Source organism: Cricetulus griseus, chromosome 3, assembly GCF_003668045.3.
Source record: "Cricetulus griseus strain 17A/GY chromosome 3, alternate assembly CriGri-PICRH-1.0, whole genome shotgun sequence".
Classification (NCBI taxonomy): Eukaryota; Metazoa; Chordata; class Mammalia; order Rodentia; family Cricetidae; genus Cricetulus; species Cricetulus griseus.
The window spans coordinates 18,944,901-18,965,524 of NC_048596.1; the positions used below are offsets into that span (position 1 = coordinate 18,944,901).

General features: G+C 53.1%; 1 protein-coding gene across 2 annotated transcripts; it reads left to right on the top strand.

Moving 5' to 3' along the window:
* The first annotated feature begins 261 nt into the window (after window positions 1-261).
* Window positions 262-20,235, top strand: Loxl4 (lysyl oxidase like 4). Of its 2 annotated transcripts, none has more exons than XM_027407291.2 (16): window positions 262-945; window positions 1,914-2,351; window positions 6,313-6,609; window positions 7,167-7,345; window positions 8,164-8,369; window positions 9,607-9,645; window positions 9,798-10,017; window positions 10,634-10,820; window positions 10,946-11,100; window positions 11,693-11,860; window positions 12,621-12,783; window positions 14,932-15,175; window positions 16,244-16,359; window positions 16,989-17,125; window positions 17,450-17,561; window positions 19,008-20,235. In XM_027407291.2, the coding sequence occupies exons 3-16, from the start codon at window positions 6,330-6,332 to the stop codon at window positions 19,076-19,078; spliced, it is 2,277 nt and encodes a 758-aa protein (XP_027263092.1). In that variant the 5' UTR covers window positions 262-945; window positions 1,914-2,351; window positions 6,313-6,329; the 3' UTR covers window positions 19,079-20,235. The 2 variants fall into 2 exon arrangements, with proteins under 2 accessions (XP_027263092.1, XP_027263093.1); XM_027407292.2 differs by having other exon boundaries at window positions 264-945; window positions 10,637-10,820.
* The last annotated feature ends 389 nt before the right edge of the window (window positions 20,236-20,624 follow it).

A 20,624-nucleotide genomic window follows, 5' to 3' on the forward strand; every position in this document is an offset into this window, starting at 1 on the left:
GTGCAAGGCACGGTTTGGGTGAATCTGTCTCTCCCCTCACCCTCTCAGCCCTGTGTTTCTACTTCAGTTCACAGTTGGCTACCCTCTGCAGATGATAGCAGTGTGGCTTTGACCATGTCGTATAACCTCTCTCTGCCCCATTTTAATGTCTGTTATTAAAACTCTGACAGTACAACACACTGAGTTTTTGAGAAGACTGAATGAGACAGAACTTAGCAATTGTTCCCTAACCTTTCTGTCATTACAGTGATCCTGGCAGGGGCCGCTCCTTGCTGCTTGGTTGTATGTGTCCCCTCTACTCTGAAAACTCACTATGGGGAGGACAGGACCACAGGTGGTTTGTCCGTGTGTTTGCAGGACCAGTCTGAGGACTTGTGACCCTGAGGACCATACACTCTGTCTTTGATTAATGACCGAGTACCTGCTATATGCCAGGCCTGGTAAAAGACTCTGGGTTAGGATAAACAAGAAGGTCAAAGAGCTGCAGAGGCAAGGCAGATACAGACTTGGCCGTGAAGAGTACCACAGAGGTTTGCAGACACTGGGCTGAGGGCCTGTGAGTCCAGCCAGGCTGGAAGGGGGAAGCTGCACAGCTTTGTTCTCAGGCTGCATTCAGTAAACCTTGGGGATCAGCATTTCAATCCAGTCATAGCCAGAGGACATGAATTTAGTTCTCCCTTTTGACCCTCACAAAATGGCACATGCCTTTAATCCCAGGCAGAGGCAGGCAGATCTCTGAATTTGAGGCCAGCCTGATCTACAGAATGATTGCCAAGATAGCCACAAAGAGAAACCCTGTCTCAGAAAGAAAAATAAAATGAAATAAAATAAAATAAAAGAATGAGGGTACGGTTCCTTTGGAAAATCCCACTACAATCAAGCCTAGGCCCATATCCTCACTTCTCAAGGAAGACCCTCATCTACCGCCCTGCCCAGTCTTGCAAGGTAAGGACTTCCGGACAACACCAATTCATTCATTGGGCTCCAAGGTATTTTTAGCTCTGGGCAGCCAAGCCTGGTGGGTGACTGGCAGCAGGCACAGCCTTCCATGTTGCTCCTGGCTCAGCATTAGAGGTGGCTGGGCAGAGGGTGGGGGCCCACGCATACCTGGTATCCTGGTCCACAGCTGCTTCATTGTCCCTGGGGGAGGAGCCAGGTTGCTGCCTCTGCCACTGACCCGAGGCTGGTAGCATTCTTTCCTGTTGATTCATCCCAGGGAATGTTTTGGGCCCAGGTCGGGTGGGGCAGGGCCACTGGGGGGACAACTGAGACATGAGCAGCCAGGGGTGGACCCAGGTCTCTGGAAACAGTGTAAAAGGGTGACCTGGCAGACTTGTGTCATCCTGGCCCTCATTACCTTCTGCCTTGAGGTCACGTTTATTTGTGCATCCTCCCTCTCCAGACTGGGACAGCCCCCTGCCAGTGTCTAGCACTCCGGCCCCCTTTCTAGCACATAGGAGAAAATTAACAGAGGATCCCGGATGAAGGAGCCCTTACAGGGACACCTGGCAAGCCACTGATTGCTCTGGGACTAGATGAGAAGAGGAAATCTTTTGTCCATTTCACAAGTGAAGGAGTTGATGGCACTGAGACTGGGAAGTCTGAGGCCTGGAGCCTGGGAGCTACTTCAGCTAGGGACTCCCTTTCCCATGCCTTCCCTCCCTTGATATATTCCAAAGCCTCTCCCTCCTCACTATCCACCGTTGCTTCTCCATCCCCCAACCCCTTAAGCCTGACAAGGACCAAGTCGTAGGTTCTCCCCGTCTGTCTCCTGGGACAGAACTTCACAATGAAGAGCACAGCTTTGCTCTCAGGCTGCATTCAGTAAACCTTGGGGTCCAAGTGACAGAGAGGCTACCCCTGTTACTCAAGCATCAGTACCCTACCACTGAATAGGACCTTCATCCCAACAGGTAGCCTGCACTGTCCTGCATAAGCAGCCCACAGGATCCAGACCTAGGACTGCGGGGCGCTCAGAGCCACGAGGTCAATGAGACACAGCCTTGATCGCCCGTTAGACAGAGGAGGAAACCGCGCCTGCACAGGGATTCGCAGATCCGATCCTCGCCCCCACCGCGCCTCTCCCGGGACTCCATCAGCCCCCGGGCTCCCCACAGCGCCCGGGACTTCCCGGCTTGGCCCTGTCCCGAGCTGCGCGCCTGGCTGATGGCCGGCCGGGCGGGGCGCCCGTGCACACAGGCGCGCCCGGGGCGGGGCCAGCGACCTCCCCCGGGAAGGCCCCGACTGGGGGCGGGAGGCTGGTGGATAAAAAGCCCCCAGGGCGCCCCGAGAGGCCCGTTAGCGCTTCTCGGCTGAGGCGCCGGCCCAGCCCCAACCTCTGGATCCAGCCGGTGAGCTCCAGCTTGACGCGATTCCTCCGGCTTGCCTCTTGCTGTCTGTCCTTCTGTCTCTCGCGGGTGGGCAGGCCTCTGAGGGCTCCAAGGGGCTACGAGGGATGGGGGACCCCATGGACACTTCGGCCTAGCCCCCGCGGGTCACAACCTACTTCCCCACTGGACAAGTGCCCAAGTTGGGGGAGTTGGTCCAAGACTGCACGGGTGGTGCGCCCTGGCCGGAAGGAATGCTAGGGACGGGGTGAAATAGGACCAGATGCCACTCCTGTGACTTAGGGTACTAAGCACCAGGGCAAAGCTGGGCTCCAATTGCCCACCCAGAAGTGACTGCTGGAGATGAGGTGAAAGAGGGAACGGAGGCAGAGGGTGTCAAACCCCACCTTTCCCAGCCCTATACAGGTGGGGGGCCCATCTTCAGGTTCTGCAATGCCGCCATGAGCGTGCAGGGCCCAGAGAGCTACAGAGAAAGGACTAGGAGGGACCCACAGCTGGGGCCCCAGGACAGTCTCCCCACGTTCTTGTAATCTTTTGGGGAATCACCCTTTTCCAGTCCTGTCTACTGGCACAGCTGCTCAGCCCTCACACTTCAGCCTGAGTCATAACAAGGTGGAGCTCCGTTCACCTTTTCTCCCCTCCCCCTTCCAGCATCCCTCCTTCTGCGGTTTTGAGAGCCCAGCCTGGAGCCAGGTGGCCTGTTTGAATCCCGGCCAGTCTAGCTATTTCATTTCTCTGTGTCTGCCCTTTCCATCTGTGAACTGGAGAGACCTCCTCAGACATGTTTCTAATGGGCATTCTTATTCAATCTCCTACCCTACACCCCCCCCCCACCCCCTGCAACCTATTCCATTCTTCCTTGAGAAAAGGGACTGCTTCCTTCTCCAAGGGCCAGTTCTCAGCCCAGCCCCACTCCAGCACTCAGTTCTGTGGAAACGAATAGGAAGGTAGGATACTGGGGGCCTTACTCGAGGGAGTAGCATTTGGACTCGGTGTTGAAGTGTGTGTAGGAGTTTAACAGTCTGAGTGGATTGAGCAACAGGAGCAAAAGCTTGAGAGATGAGGGCTGTTTCGGGAATGATGGGATGAGTTTGGTGTGGGTTACAGTTACGGATCCAGGAGTGGGTGGGAAGTGTGGAAGGGACCTCTCCCAGGGACTGTCTTCTGGTAGCTTGAAAGGAAGGGCATTGCTCTGGCTTAGAGCCAAGATCTTGGAGCAGAAGATCCCTGTCTGGTGCCTTTTGAGGAGATCTCCTCCAGGCTGTGTGGACCTTAGCCACAAGCCCCTAAGAGAACAGCCCAGCCCATCAGAGACCCCAACTGCATGTTACTCCGTAGGACCACTTCTCCTTTTACAGGTGTGTAAATTGAGAAACCTAGGCTCTTGACAGGATCGTTGGTGGTAGCTGGGAGTTTCCTGCCTCCTATCTGGAGCAGTGTAGAGTCAACCCTCAACTCAGACTGCAACCTCAGGCTGCAAATCTAGTGCTTCCCACCCCCTCTTGTCACTTGATGAGGGAATGCTCTGTCTGGGGTGATTTTGGTGTGGCTCAAACCCTGATGCCCACCCCCTCAGAGGAGCACAAGGAAAGGAAGGGGACATGGGGAAGCAGCAGAGAGCATTCTGGTGACAATCATCTAGGAGCCCCCAGAGCCCCTGAGTTGGAGTGACACCAGCCTAGTGTTACCATTTGGAAGAAAGCATGGCAGGGCCAGTGGAGGATGGCAGGGTCCCAGCCTCAGTGCGGCAGATGGGGCAGGAGGATTCTGACTTCATAGTGTAGGTGGAAGAGACAGGGGTGAGTCTAGAAACCCACAGTTGGACAGTGGAGACCAGTGTTTCTATTGAGCTGTTGTAGTGGTGTTGATGGTTCACTGTTGCAGGCTACTCTTCTAAGGGACTGGCATGTGCCTACCCAGTGAACAGTTTTATTGATCCAGTAGGTATAGATGTTGTTGTCACCCCCATTTTACAGAGGGAAGACACTGAGGTACAAACTTGCCTCACATTACCTAGACTGGTGGGGAGGTGTAATTTGAACCTAGGCAGTCTGACTCCCCATGCCATGGCACCTCCCAGCAGGCAACCCATAGATGGAGTGCCACCTTCACATCTGGCACCATTCTGGGCACTGGAGATACAACAGGAAGTCGCTGCCATGGAGCCTCACTTCTCAAGGCCATCTGCTGTATTTCTATTCCCTACCATCCAGCCTTGCACTGATCAAGGCCATGGGGTTGGGGGCAGTGCTGCGTCCTGGAGGAATAAGGAGTGACTCTTAGCTGGATTCCAGGCTTGGGGAGTGGCAGGGCCTGAGACCTTCTCTCCTGGGCTGATGAGCTCCCCCATGAGCAGGGTTGCCAGGCAGCTAAGGCTGACCTTCAACCCTTGATTATCCTGTCTGCAGCTCCCAAGTGCTGAGATTACAGGCTGATGTTCCTAACTCTGGCTGACCTATCCTGCCTTATTGCTTTCCCTGTTCACCTTCTCTGTCCGTGGCCAGGGTAAGGAGTAGTGTTTAATGTCTTAACACCTGGCCTAACTGCTAATCCCCAGGAGGCAAGCTGTCCTGGCACCTCTGTAATCCCAGGAGTTGGGAGGCAGAGACAGGTGGGTCCCAAACTCAAGGCCAGCTCTAGCTATACAGTAAGACCTCCCCCCTCTGTGTGTGTGTGTGTGTGTTTAGCACTCAGAAGACACAAGCATTGGCAGAGGGTTGATCTTCTCCATCCGATCCTATAGTGACCTCCAGAGCCAGGGTGGTGGAAAATCAGCAGCAGGGGCTTCAGAAGGCTCTAGTAGCTCCATTCAGACATGGTTCATCTCTGTGCCCTGCCCTCCAAGTCCCAGGACTAGGCTGCTAAAATGCTAAGAGTTTCAGCATGGCTCTCCCTCTAATGTATGTGTTCCTGCCTGGACCCTTCCACAGTTCCTCATTTCTGACAAGATGAAGGGAATATGTTCTGTAAGGTGCACAGGACCCTTGATCACCTAGGGCCTGCCTGCCTCTCCTCACTCCCTTTCAGATCTTAAGCAGGGTTGGGAGATGGGTACCTCCTGCTCTGCCCTTGCATAATTTCTTCCCCTCTTCCTTCTTTGGTCCACCCCGTCCTTTCTAGCTGGCCTGTCCCCTCTCCAGCCTGGGAGAACTCTCATACATCCAACAAGACCCAGGCTAAGTGGTCCCATCTTTTTTTTTTTCCTTGTTTCTTTTTTCATTTGGTTAGTTGGTTTTTGAGAGAGGGTCTCATGTGGCCCAGGCTGGTCTTGAACTCATCATGTAATGGAGGCTGATCTTGAACACTTGATCTTCCTGCCTCTATCTCCCAAGTACTGCGATTATAGGTGGGAGCCACCACCATGCCCAGCTTACACATCTCTTCTTTAAAAGCCCTCTCCAACTCCCCTTCTCTGTGTAGTGAAGGTGAAGAGTGTTCAGTGTCTTCATTTCCACGTCCCTGTACCTGGCTAAACAAGTGGACCAACACAAAGTCCTTCCCAAAAGTGTAACCAATGTATGAGCCATACAGCGGCATGGGTCATACAGCAGTGCGGGCCTGGGCTACGGCTGAAGGGACAGGTCACCCAAGCCAGAGGAGATAGCAGATGGCTTTTGGCTCAACCTCCTTGGAAGTATGGAACTGGGACCTGGAATTTAAGAGATGTGGTCAGGTCCCACAGCTGTAGTGGAAGACACCAGATTCCCCTGAATATTCCTTCCCACCCCAGTATTCCATATGCCTTTTTGTGGGTTGGGAAGTAGCACTTTGCCCTTGACTAGGGGTGCTGGGCATATCAGATGGCAGGCAAGCATGTTACCACCAGGTAGGTGTTTCTGACCCGAGGGTACTCCTGGAGGCTCCAGGGACAGCATTGGGTGAGCAGGCCCCCCTCCTCTTCCTGCCTTCACATTGAGGAGACAAGTTGGGTGGAGGTGATAATCATTATCCGTTCTTTCCCCAGGTGCCCCTGAAGTCACCATGACGTGGCTCCCACCAGCCACCTGCTATCTGTTCCTGCTGTTGCTGCTGGGCCAAGCCCCTTCCAGCAGGCCACAGTCATCAGGTTCCAAGAAGCTCCGGCTGGTGGGTCCAGCAAACAGGCCAGAGGAGGGCCGCCTGGAGGTGCTGCACCAGGGCCAGTGGGGCACTGTGTGTGATGATGACTTTGCTCTCCAGGAGGCTACTGTGGCCTGCCGACAACTGGGCTTTGAGTCAGCCTTGACCTGGGCACACAGTGCCAAGTATGGTCAAGGGGAGGGTGAGTGACCGTGACACACTGCCCCAAAGGATGCAAAGAGATGGGCACCAGCTTCTTTCTCTTAGGGCTAGACTCCCTGGGACTCTAACAGAACTTTCTAGAAGCCCACCCAACCTTTCATGACCACTTCAGATGGTCTCTGATGACCTTTTCTGAGTATAGCTGCAGATGACCTCTGCTGTGGCCTTCCCATTCTCTCTTGGAACAAGATCACCAGCATCACCATCACTAATTCTAACTTCTCTGAGCACAGTGATCTGCACATAGTGGCTACTGAGAAAGTGACTGACAGAAGGGTAGAAAGATGGACAGGTGGGTCTGATCACTAGATCTACCCGCCATTATCCAGAAACAGTTTCTGTGGCCTGGCTCCAAGAGGAAGAATTGGGCAGGGGTATGGATTCTAAGACCCCGACACACACACACACACACACACACACACACACACACACACACACACACACGAGAACCAACTCCCTTCTCCTTTGCTCCTCAGTGATTGATAGTGTAGGCTCTCTCTCTCTCTCATTCTTGAGCTCATCTTCCCTCCCCCACAGGGCCCATCTGGCTGGACAATGTGCGTTGTTTGGGCACCGAGGAAACCCTGGACCAGTGTGGATCTAACGGGTGGGGTGTCAGTGACTGCAGACACTCAGAAGATGTTGGGGTGGTGTGCCACCCACAGCGCCATCGTGGCTACCACTCTGAGAAGGTCTCCAATGCCCTTGGGCCCCAGGTGAGGAGGCTATTCAGATCCTGTTCTGAGCTGAGGACTGGACAGGCAGAGAGCCTCCTGAAGGGTGAGCCTGAAGGAAGGAGAAGAAATGAGTAGTGCTCGGGCTGAGCAGCAGCAATCCTGACACCAGCTTAATGTAGAACCAGCCAAGGAATCAGTTGCTAGGCCTGGTGGGAACCTCAGAAGCTGTTTCCCATGAAGGAGGTGGACATGGGGCAAGGGGGCTGCTTCACCCACAAGGCTTGGCCACAATTGCTGCCTCTTCCCAGCACAAACAACCCCAAGCTAAAAACAGCTCAAGCCAAACAACAGTAATGGGCAGGGCAGGGAGCCGGCTCCCACCCTCTGCTGCCCTGCAGCCTTTCTGCCTGAGGACAGCTGGCCCTAGCACACTGGATCTGTACTGGGCCACCATGGGGGTTTCCACATTAGTTTAAGTCACTCGGGGATAGGGTGGTGGGTCCATGGACATCAGGGGTTGGTCTCAAGCAACTGTTCTTGCCCATATCAACTCTTTTCTGGGTGACACAAAGAAGACCCCTCCATGCCCAACAAATACCCCCATCCTCCAAGGGCTCCTATTCTGACCTCAGTTTGATAGATCTGAGAAGAGGAGGGAAAGAGTCTAGATAAACCAAGACTTTAGCTCCAACTCCCCTGTAGCCTTTATCATTTGCCTCCCATACTCCCTGGGCCTGACAATGAGGGGCAGGAAGATGGCTCCAAGCCTGGATTTCTCAGGAAGTTCTACAATGACCTACAGGAGGCCCAGGACCCCAGGGACATGGCCAATGGTGAAGTGACTCTATGCCTTGCAGGGCCGGCGGCTGGAAGAGGTACGGCTCAAACCCATCCTCGCCAGTGCCAAAAGGCACAGCCCAGTGACTGAGGGGGCCGTGGAGGTACGGTACGAGGGCCACTGGAGGCAGGTGTGTGACCAGGGCTGGACCATGAACAACAGCAGGGTTGTATGCGGGATGCTGGGTTTTCCCAGCCAGGTACCTGTCAACAGCCACTACTACAGGTAGGAGGGGCAGGATTGCCAAGCTGGACCTGTGTGTTGGTGTGTGTGTGGTGTGAACCTTGAAGGGTTCAGTGAGACTCTGGAGGGACACATTGATGGGGTGGATGTCTGTGGTAGTGCAATCCTCACACGCTGGAGTACAGACCCAACTGGGGACATCTCCTGGACTGCTGAGTTATGGGCCCCTTAAGATAGCTAAGAGTAAGCAAGGAACCTCAAGGTCCCGAGAGTCATCTAGAAGTGGTCAGAAAGTAAACTTCATGCTGGCCAACCCGATAGAAAGACCTGACTGTGGTACACAACAAAAGCAATGAAATGGAAAAATTGTGTCCCTTGTTAGAAGGATTTAACTAAAGGTCCTTACAGTGTTGTCCACAAGCGTAGACAATGCATCCTGGTCTTGACTCCACCAGAACTAGCTCTGGTTGGGGTACATATGGCCCTCAACCATCCTGTGATGGGACTCTGTGCTGTCCAGGGAACTCCTGCTCTGATTCAAGCCAGACTGTAATTGGGTTGCATGCAAGCAAGCCTGGGGTGGGGAGTTTACATAAAGGAGACATAAAAATACTCTGTCAGAAATGTGGCCAAACCGTCACAGAAGATTGCATCAAGTCCATAAATAACCCCACTACCCCAGTTCCACCAGCTGTGTCAGTGACACCCTCAAGCATTTCTCAAGACAGAGGATCTGCAGGCAGGCCTCTACGTCATCTACCCTGCCCCACCCCTGTTGGGTTACCACACATCATCTAGACAGTTGCAAGTCCCTCGCTTCTGGCTTAGAGGAGCTGGAGAGCAGCCATGACTCTATCCTTGGGGACGATGGGGACATGGGTCCCTGGTTCCCCACCATCCAGTAACTGCAAATCAGGCCCTCCAGCAGCTCTGGTTACAGCCTGGGTGTCAGTCCCTGTCCCAATCCCCAACAAGTCTTTCAACTGCCACTGTTCCCAGGGGACCTTTCCCGGGTCTCTTCTCACAGGGACTTCCTAAAGGATCCCTTCATCTGGACTGGGAGCGGCAAGAACGAGTTGCTTGTTCCATGGCAACCCCACCACTGTGGAAGCTTTAGGGGGACAAATGGAGAGGAAAGGAAAAGGGGGAGGGGGGACTGGGGAGGAGAAGACGCGGGGAAAGTCTATGAGCTATGCAATCTGCTATAAACTTCAGAATGGAGGAATCAAGGAGGGGGGATTCTTGCACCCCTCCACCCTTTCTGTTTTCTCTACCACAGAAAAGTCTGGAGTCTGAAGATGAAGGATCCCAAGTCTAGGTGAGGAGTGGCATTTTAGAGGGCAGACACAGGGGTGTGGCACGAAATGCTTTCCCTCCTCCCGGCCCTTCCCCCTTTTCTCCCTCCCCCCTTTTCCCCTGAGCTCCTCCATCCCCAGTCAAGCCCTCCACCCAAATATCCTTGTCTTCCAGGCTGAACAGTCTGACAAAAAAGAATTCCTTCTGGATTCATCGGGTTGACTGTCTGGGAACAGAGCCCCATTTGGCCAAGTGCCAGGTACAGGTGGCTCCAGGAAGGGGCAAGCTTCGGCCAGCCTGTCCAGGTGGCATGCATGCTGTGGTCAGCTGTGTGGCAGGGCCCCACTTTCACCCACAGAAGCCAAAGTCCAGGCGCAAGGAGTCCCGTACAGAGGTGGGTCCCAGGGTACTCTTGACCAATCTGAAGGTGGGGGTCCTAACGAGCAGTGCCCTGCCCAGTGGGTAGAGGGCAGAGGAACCATACTGGCAGAAGGTGCTGGGTTCACAGAATAAAAGAATCTTGGGATTTTTTTTTTTAGAGGTCATTTATCATCCCACCATAGATGAAAAGTTGGCATCACTTGCCATGGATAGAAGGCAACTGTGGAAACAGTAATTAAATTGTAGCTGCAGCCCATTGAGGGTGAAGGCATTGAACCCGAGCCTAGCCTTATGTTATGTTAAAAAAAAGTAGGGGAGAGCCAGGCAGTGGTGGTGCACTCAGGAGGCAGAGGCAGGTGGATCTTTGCGAGCTCAAGGACAACCAAAGCCACATAGAGATACCCTGTCTCGAAAAGATAAAAAAATAAAATAAAAAGCCCCCCGCCCCACATCCCGGAAGAAGCAAAGGTTGCGAAAAGGGTAATTGTTGGAAGTCAAAGGCAGGATTAGGAATTAGGAACTGGGCCTTGGCTCTGGCCTTGAAACTTGGGGGAGTTCCACCCCAAGGTCTACCCTGGTGTCTCAGTGCCCCTGACTGCCCTTCCTGAAGCTGACTTTCTCCTCTTTAGCAGGAGCTGAAGGTGCGCCTGCGCTCTGGGGCTCAGGTGGGTGAGGGCCGTGTGGAAGTGCTTAGGAACCGCCAGTGGGGCACAGTCTGTGACCACAGGTGGAACCTCATCTCAGCCAGCGTCGTGTGTCGTCAGCTTGGCTTTGGCTCTGCCCGGGAGGCTCTTTTTGGGGCCCAGCTGGGCCAAGGTGAGCAAGGAGGTGTGGGTGTACAGAAAGGTCCCGATGTGCTGCTGGCGCTCCTGGCGACCTAGGGAGGGCAGGCCACGGGTGTGGCTCACAGAGGCGCCTCAGCAGCACACCCTTCCCCGCAGGGTTAGGACCTATCCACCTGAGTGAGGTCCGCTGCAGGGGGTACGAGCGGACCCTCAGTGACTGCCTTGCCCTGGAAGGGTCTCAGAATGGTTGTCAACATGCAAATGACGCTGCTGTGAGATGCAACATCCCTGACATGGGCTTCCAAAAGCAGGTGGGTTTAGGTCTGAGTGTATCCTCAGGCAGGGTCTGGGAGTGTTCCCCCCCCCCCGGGGGGTGGGGGACAGCCTGGAGCCAGGGAGAGGGGTTGAGAAGAACAGCTTGCACTTCTGCCATGGTGGTCCAAGTGCCCTTGGGTCTGGCCTGAAGACCCCTCTTCTGTCACTTGGCCCCACATCTAGTCCCACAGATGGCAGAGGGACATGGGGCTTTACTGGTATACACACTGGTTCACACTCCCAGGTCCTGAGGTGCATCAAGCCAGGACTGGGGAGTGGCACTGGGGACTGTGGGTAAATTGCTGGTGTCTTGGAAAAATGGTGCTAAATCTCTAATGAGGTGGCAGATGCCAAAGCCCTTGGCAAACTGAGTCATCAGTAATGGTGGGAGATGACGGGTAGGAAGGAGGAAGGCAAGGTGGGGGGAGGAGCAGAAACCCCCGCCACAGGCACTTGAGCTCAGGGTTCTCTAGCATCTGGGGACAGCACACACTGAAGAACTAAGCTCATGTCATAGGAGATGGGTGGTGGTGGCGGCTGGTGTAGGCCTCCCAATCCTGGCTCCCCCCTTACACACCTCCATTACAGGTGCGCTTGGCTGGTGGGCGCAACCCCGAAGAGGGAGTGGTGGAGGTGCAGGTAGAGGTGAATGGAGTCTCCCGCTGGGGGACAGTATGCAGTGACCACTGGGGGCTCATGGAAGCCATGGTCACCTGTCGACAGCTTGGTCTGGGATATGCCAACTTTGCTATCAAGGTAGGTCCCAGTCTGGCTCCTTGTGTGCAGCCTAGGCCTCCTGGGCTGGCAGGACAAAAATGCCATTCATTCGTTTCCTTATTCAGCAGTTGCTCACCTAGTGAAGCTATGGGTTGCCACAAACTGGATACTGGGGATGGTGTGACAGACCAGAGCGCAGCTGAGGTGGCCACTCAGATGGCCTACTATAAATCTTCACTTGTGGGAATCCACGACGTGAAGTTAACCAGATAAAACAGAGGGGAGAAGAACCAACAGCCAACGGAAGGGTCACTCAGTTGAGGAAACAAGGGGCTGGGCTTGCAGTATGCTCTCTGGGGAGAGGGCTGCGAAGTTCAAGGGTAAAGCACGCAGGGACAAAATCACTATAGCCAACAGGCCTGCGGGGCAATGCCGTGGCAGACTTCACTCAGAGGCCTGGGCTCTGCCCTGGTTGGGGTGTGAGGAGCAGTTGGGAATGGGGACACCCTACCTGATGGAGGAATGAGAGAGCAGGCTTGTCCTACTCAGGCATCAGAACTGCTTTCTTGGAGCTGGATGGGACAGTGCCACAGGCAGCAGGGAATCCCCCCAGTGGCATAAACTTGTACCAGAGGGGTGCAAATGTGATAGGGATTGTCCATGAGGTAGAGCTCTCATCAGGAAAGATTGTAAGGCCTGCGCTGGACTGCCTGGTGGGGTTGGTGCGATGGAGGCACTGTAATGACTTGCATTGCAGTACCTCTCTGCTCTGATGCGACCATGCTGGCTGTCTCCCTAGGACACCTGGTACTGGCAGGGGACACCAGAAGCCAAAGAGGTGGTGATGAGCGGGGTTCGCTGCTCCGGCACAGAGCTGGCTCTTCAGCAGTGTCAGAGGCATGGGCCTGTGCACTGCTCCCACGGCCCCGGGCGCTTCTCAGCTGGAGTTGCCTGCATGAGCAGTGAGTAATGGGACCAGTGGGTGACCGGGTCAGGGAGTGGCCACAGCAGCTCCGCCATTCTCCAGCTGTGCAGCTGAGTCATCTGTCATATCCAGATGCAAAGCCTCCCTGCCCACCTCCCTCATGGAGTTTCTGGGAGAATGAAAATTGAGAAAACACAAAAGCACAAGGAGCTAAAAGAGGGCTTTTCTATTGGGGATTGTGAACAACAGTTTTAGAAGAGTGAAACAGAACAGAAAACGTGACAGTCCATTCCATTTAGTAAGGGTAATGGTTTTTCTAGGAACTGTGTGTGTGTGGACTTACAACATAAAATGAATTTATTGCTGTCTGTAGGAAATACTTTGAAATACACTGTAGAGGATACACAAATGTGAGGCACACCAGAGTCTAAGGCCAAACTGTGGGTTCCCTTCCAAGCTGTGGAGTTTACCCAACAGGCTTGAGGACAAGACCATTTTGTGGCAAGAGTTTGCCCCACAGACCTAGATTCTCGGGGTTGCAGCATCTGTTTGACATTGACCAACAAGGCCGGAGCCAAGATAATTATATCCAGTCCAAAGGCTGCAGGCTGGCACCAACCCCAGAGGCCACTTGACCTTCTTCCCAGCCACACTCCAACCCCAAGACATCTTAACCTGTCAGTGAGCCCTCTGTGTAGCACACTCTTGGGAGAGCCCTGGGCCTGCCCTTCTCACCCTCTGCTGAAAGAGACAGGATGTCAGTGGTGCCTTCCACACCCAGGCCTCACAGTGTGCTGGTTACCTGCTCTCAGTCCCCCTGCTTGGCAACCTTGGACTTTAACTACCTCTAGGGCAGCTGTTGTTTTGAGCACATTTGGTGCTAACAGCTGGCAGGGGGCTGACCAGCAGCCTACACCCACCGCACCTTCCCAAGTTTGTTGGTTTCATCCCCACTCCCTCTGAAAGCTCTCCCTTCCTTCAGGAGCTTGGGTCTGTCAGTGGCCATATCCTGGCTTTCCACAGGGATTTCAAGTGCATGTTTAGTGACACAAAAGGCACCATGTTCCACAGCACTCACTCCACGGCCAGCCAGAGAAACCAGCCAATGTTCCCATCCACTCTGAGCCTTACCCCCGGGGGCCTCTGCCCAGCTGCCTAAACCCCAACCCAACCCCATGAGAAAGGCCACTTTTCTCTCTTGAGTGTACATGGCAACAGCAGTGGATCACTGCATAGCAGTACCAACACTTGAAGGACAGCGATGGTAGAGGCTTCAGGAGACGGCCCCTTGCAGGTGAGGAAAGAGGCCAAGCTGACTAGTGAGACACAGGCACACTGGATTTTTGAAAAAAATACAATTATGTTGTTGTTTTGTGTGTACGTATGCAACTTTTGGGAGTCAGTTCTCTCCTTCCACTTGGAATACAAGGATTGAACTCAGGTAGCTGGGCTTGCACGGCATGCACTTTTACTGGCTGAGCCATCTCGCTGACCTAAGGTCGGAATTCTGCGTGCAGAGAGGCACTGGAGATACTCTGGATACCTGAGCCATATGTTGCATGGGGACACCTGTGGAAGTGGTTAGGCTAGAATGGACCCCCTAGAGGGAGCACAGAACCACACTTTAGCCGCCTAAACAGCACAGCTTCCTGAGGGGCAGGCAGGCTCCAGAACCAAGTCCTTCATTTTCCAATCTGGTCCTCTCGCTCCAGCCCAAGAGACCCAGGGCAAGACAGGGACTAAGCTGAAACATCCAAGTTAGGTAAAGCCTTTGAAAGGCTTCTATCCACTAAGCTACTCAAAAGCACTTTGCTAAGATTTGTTTTTTAAAAAAGCGTTTTACAAAAGAAATGATAGCTCATATCCATTTACTGTTTACTGCAGGACAATGTCCTAAGCACATTACAGATACCACCTACTAATACCACCAATATGATTCCCACCTTGAAGGTGACAAACACGAGACATAAAAACATTAAATGGTAAATGGTAAAGTCAGAAACTCAGGCAATAATGAATGCTGGCTGCACACCTTAACCATGACAACGGAGCGGCCCTCCTTATGATTAGAACTCATGTCTTCTGACTCAGGTGTCCTTCGGTAGTCCGGGGTGCCTGTGCTCACACTGGAGAGCAGCCTCCACTGCCTTCTCACTATGCTTCCCACCTTGCCCCTGCCCCCCAGCTGCTCCAGACCTTGTGATGAACGCCCAGCTGGTCCAAGAGACAGCGTACTTGGAGGATCGTCCGCTCAGCATGCTGTATTGTGCCCATGAGGAAAACTGCCTGTCCAAGTCTGCTGACCACATGGACTGGCCCTATGGACACCGGCGCTTGTTGCGCTTCTCCTCACAGATCTACAACCTTGGCAGGGCTGACTTCCGTCCCAAGGCTGGACGCCACAGCTGGATTTGGCACCAGTGCCACAGGTTAGTACCTGCCCACACTTGGCTCTTACAGGATGAGGGACAAAGAGTCCAGGGACTAAACTGTTTGGTTTTCCCTGGCCTCGGGTAAATTCCCTGTAAGTCTGCCTTTGGCTGGCCTTACCCCAGGAGCATCTACCTGCCCCCACACCCTTACATCTTCCTTGGGTGTAACCATGTGGATGCTGCGTGTGGGAACAGTAATATTCCAAAGAGATGTGATTGCCAGCAGTCGGTCTCCGCTTGCATGGAATTATATACGTTTCCCACATTGGACCTCAGGTGGCCCCCTGTCTTCAGAAGCCAAGTAAAGCAGGGACCCCAGAAACCTGGAGACCCCAAATAGGATGCTTGCTCAGTAGAAAAGGTTGGTAGGTTCCTGCAGTACCAAGGCAGAGCATCAAAAGAGTGGCAGGGAACAGTCTGGTAAGGAAGGAGACGGGTGAGCATCCTCTCAGAAGGAACCTCCAGACCAGAAAGAGCAGAGGCAATGCCTGTGACAGAGGCAGAGAGGAGGCATTTGTACTATTTTTCTTTCAGGACATAGCTGTGTATAGGGAAAGCTGAGAGGAATGGGCAGCTATCTGGGGATTTGGCCTTGCCTGAGTTAATGAGCACCTTTTCCTGTAGCATGCACAGTGCTGTCATTACCACTGGATTGGAAAACATGGTAGCAATTTGGTCCCAGGCTGACGGAGCAGAGTAAACTCTCTCCCCATCTCCTTCAGTATGAGACCATCTCCAGGCCAATGCCCCACCCCTCACCCCCACCCCACCTCTGCCTTGGATCCTGCAGCCAAGGCCCCAGCCTCATGAAGATTGCCAGAGGCGGTGTGTACCTCTCTTACCTGAATTAAGATTCCAAGTAAACGGGATGGCTGAGCCTCGCTGCCTGACAGGAGTGCCAGCAAAGAAGTCTTCAAGTGCGCTAATCTTGGGTTTGGGAAGGGCACTGCCCTGTTATTATGACTTTCCTCCTTGGGTAATGATGGGGCCTCAACCTTCCCTGCTAACCTCTCCAGATGACCCACTCCTGTCGCTGGGGGGCTGACAGCTCTGCTTCTTCCTTAGGCACTACCACAGCATCGAAGTCTTCACCCATTATGACTTGCTCACGCTCAATGGCTCCAAAGTGGCTGAGGGGCACAAGGCCAGCTTCTGTCTAGAAGACACAAACTGCCCTACAGGTTGGTGGGCTCTTATTCACGTAGCCTCCTGGGGCACTCTTAACGGATCTCTCAAGTACCTTTGGGGTCAAGCTCTTCTCTCCCATTCAACAGCCCCAGGCTCCTGAAGAGTCTAACTTGGCGATAGCACTCAAGGCAATTCTGCCTTTCGGTGGAAAGTAATTTCCTCTCAATTTCCAGCACTCCATACCACCTTAAAGAGGCTTAACATGTCCAGTAGCTCTTGGAGGGCAGGGATGTGTTTCCTACTTGTACCTCAGTCTGAGCCCTTAGTAATGTAAGCGGGTGAACACTAGGTCTTCTAAGGGCTGGTGGACAAAGTCAGTACCAGAGGGCTAGAATCCCACCCATACTTCTCAGTCCAACGGGGATTTTTTATTAGTGCATCCAAAATAGCACTGTCCTTGTCATGGATGTAGGTGGCCTATGACAAATTCAGTTAGCATGAATTCTATACTCAGGTAAGTCATTTAACTGAACCATAGGCCCCAAACTCATGTACTGGGCAGAAGTCCAGAGCTGGTAAAGCCAGTTTGAAGACTAGCTTGCTGAAGCCTATGAAAGACCACATAGTGCCTGGTCACATGTGCTTTCTTGATACCATGGTAATTGCATACTCTCCCTTACAGGAGTGCAGCGGCGTTATGCGTGTGCCAACTTTGGGGAACAGGGGGTGTCTGTAGGCTGCTGGGACACCTACCGGCATGACATCGATTGCCAGTGGGTGGATATCACAGACGTGGGTCCCGGGGATTATATCTTCCAGGTAAGGACAATTTCCAGCATTTACAGATGCTCAGGGCTCAGAGGAAGGTGGTTTCCCTTTTTGGAGCGCCAATGTAGGGGAAGAGCCCTCAACCCCGAGATCCCAAAGCTCTGGGCCAGAGTCCCTATTCAGTGGACACTGGGCAATTCCTAGTCCTCATCTGTGAAGAGGCATACTGATGTGAACTTCCTGGGGTGACTAAGGATCAGCCAATCAGCGCATAGAAAGACCTCTTTGCAAAGCACTCGGCAAGGTGGAAAGGACCCTACATGTGGACTCACTCAAGAGACCACATCACCCACTCTGTTGTCCCCTTCACTGCAGGTGGTTGTGAACCCCACAAATGACGTGGCAGAGTCAGATTTCTCCAACAACATGTTGCGCTGCCGCTGCAAGTATGACGGGCAGCGAGTCTGGCTGCACAACTGCCATACAGGTAACTCAGTCATGGTGATGACAGCCTTATCTAGGACACCTGGGTGTGACTTGTGGGTTATGTGCGGATGCTACGGATGGGATGACATTGATCAGACCGTCAGCCTCACCACCTAGCAGCTACACTTCTTTATGGATGACTAACTGTAAAATTAATTTCCAGTCTCTCAGAATTTTTCCTATCCTCTCAGGCACATTAAGATTTTCTTTTCCTGGCTGGGGTAGTAGCGTAATCCTTTAATCCCAGCACTCGGGAGGCAGAGGCAGGAGATCACTGAGTTTGAGGCCAGCCTGGTCTACATAGTGAGTTCTAGACAGTCAGAGCTACATAGAAAAATCTTGTCTCAACAAACAGAAAACAAACAAAAATGCTTCTCTGGTCCACCCTTTCCTGTAGTTTCCTGAACAGCCTTCTCAGGGAAAAGTTCCCCGTGGTCCACTGTTCCCTTCAGCCATGAGCACGGCAGGGGACTATAGTATCAGAAGGGTGGAGGAAGGAGGCAGCTACCTTTTGTATAGAACCCCTCCATCCCAGGGCGCTCAGGGTGTGTATGTATTGAGGTGTGGGGCAGAGCTGGCCTTTCTGTCAGTGCCAGATAGTAGGATGTAGGAACAAAGTTTGTTTTTAAATTTCTTCCATGGTACTGAAAACATTTTTTAATTTATATTTCTTCCATGGTACTAGGCAGGCCTTCCATGGGCTAGGCGGGCACCCCATCACTGAGTTACATCCCCGGCCTCATTTGTTTTAAAAGTTACCCTGCCAACACATGGGGGAGAATGAGAAGGAGCATCAAAGCTTCATATCTGGGTAGCTAAGTGGACTGCAGACTCTGAACAAGAATGTGAGAGGCACTGGGACTGTGTTCATGGAGACAACAGTACCTCCATATTGAGGCTGCTAGGGACCCAGGGCAGTGATGAAGAACAGAAAAACAAGGCTGGAAGGTAGAAACCACCAGAGTCCTTACACAAATGTGAGGGCTCACTGCGATGCGCCTGAAGTTAACTGACAAAAATACCCAAGAGGTCTAAGAAATGAGTGACACTGAGCCCAGTGATAAAGGAAAGGGCATCTGGGTGCCAGGTGACAGCTAACACCATGGAGGAGGGTGAAGCTGGTCGGAGCTGCAGTCACTGATAGTTCCTGCAGAGCCACGGCAGGGGAGGAACTGATAGTTCCTGCAGAGCCACGGCAGGGGAGATGACTGGCCGCTCCTTCCACTCCCAACCTCCTGTTGCTGTTGAGTTACCAGGTAGAAACCAGGGTACAAGGCGAGTAGGGTGGCCAGTCCCCAGGCACAGAATGAACCTAGAGAGGGAGCAAAGAACGAGCATAACCTTTTCTTTCCACTCAACAGACTGACTGTGTCTGTGCCCAGGACTGCCCTGATGGAAAGGGGCTGAGGTGGGTTTGGCTACTTAGCTATTTTCCTTTGGCCCACAGGAGACTCCTACAGACCCAATGCGGAGCTCTCTCTGGAGCAGGAACAGCGGCTCAGGAACAACCTGATCTAAAGCCATTACTGCACACTCCCAGCTCTGCTCACACACCAGATACCTCAGCTTACTGGAGCCATGCCCTTCACAGAGCCCCAACTCACAGGACAAGGGGCCAGTGACAAGGAGCACCAAGAACCTGCTCAGGAAGCCTTTTGATGGCCAGATCACCACCCCGGATGGCAGCAGTCTCAGGATGGCTCTGGGCCTCTTCCAAGCACCTATGGCCTTGAAGCTCTGGCCAGCTAAGCCTTCTTTTCCTTAAGGAGACTCAATCTGTCTTAAAACTTCATGTACAGTTCCCAGTTTCAGGAGCTCTAAGTTCCTTAGGGACGAACTGTGGCCAAGACCTCCATCTAAGTGGTGCTTTGTAAATGTCTTGGAGGAACAGAAGACAGAAGACCAAAGAACATTAGAAGTGGAGTCAGTTTTCTGTCACGAGCTCTGTGCAAAAACAAGTGTGTCAAAGTCACACCTGGCAGACAAGTTGGTGAATGCAGTCCCTTACCTTATCCCCACTTAGCCTCTCCTTCACTGTGTCACACAGGGGTGTTTCTAATACCCTGGACCCTCAGGCCTCCCTCCATTTCCTGATGGATCAACATCCCCAATTCCTGGGGCTGGGGCGGGAGGCAAGTTTCACAGAAGTGGCAAGACAGGGCGTTTCCCACAGAGCAGCGAGAGATCAAGAAGACAGCCGAGGTCACATAAACTCAGTCTGTCAGGACCTCTGCCAAAGGAGACAACAGTACATCCCACATTCAGCAGGCAGTTCAGTCTCTGTTAGGAGCACCCTCATGTCAGGGTTAGCCGTCCAGTCTCTGTTAGGAGCACCCCCATGTCAGGGTTAGCCTAAGTTTCAGACTGAACCAAGGCAAGAAACTGGCCAATCAAGCCACTCTGCAGGAACACAAGACAGGTCTGGTAGCGTTAGGAAAAGAAGACTGGGGAAACCAGAAGTGAGAACACTTAATTGAGTCAAGGACTGAGCCTGGGAAAGGCCGCTGCCCACGTGTGAGGTGTGCTCCATTCTTGCTCAGGTGGTGTAAGACCCCAGGGTCTTCTTGGGCATGCCTGGTTGTTTCTCCACTGACATGCCCACAGATGACCCTTCTGGGTCTTCATAATGCCAATAAAGTTTGCTCATTGTGGACTGCTACAAAGACCAGACCAGACCAGCTGTGCTCCCGTAGCTTCCAGTGCCCTGAACTCAGCCGTCTTGACAAGAATGCACGCAACACATTCCTTGGGACAGCCCACCCCAGTGTGCTTCTCCAGTCAGATACAACCTGCTTCCCAATTACCCTCCCGAGGCTCAACGCTGAAACTAGGGTCAGAAAGGTTGTGAAGCCATGGGGAGGAGTAAGAAGGCACAATCCAGAGAGCGTAAACTTTTATAATAGAGGCAACAAAACCAAATGAATGGTAGCAGAGAGAGAGGATTTACAGTATTCTCTTCCCCACAACACACAAGCTACCCCAATAGTGAGAAGGAACGTGTTCTGGGGGTGTCTTCTGTGAACACAAAGTGCCCTTTTCCATTCCCTCCATTCCCTCATCTCCC

Bases quoted from the DNA above. Each gene is read 5' to 3' on its own strand.
- Loxl4 (XM_027407291.2), top strand. From the start codon at position 6,330: ATGACGTGGCTCCCACCAGCCACCTGCTATCTGTTCCTGCTGTTGCTG. The intron at 7,346-8,163 runs GTGAGGAGGCTA...TATGCCTTGCAG, and splicing joins CCAATGCCCTTGGGCCCCAG to GGCCGGCGGCTGGAAGAGGT. The intron at 10,821-10,945 runs GTGAGCAAGGAG...CCTTCCCCGCAG, and splicing joins TGGGGCCCAGCTGGGCCAAG to GGTTAGGACCTATCCACCTG.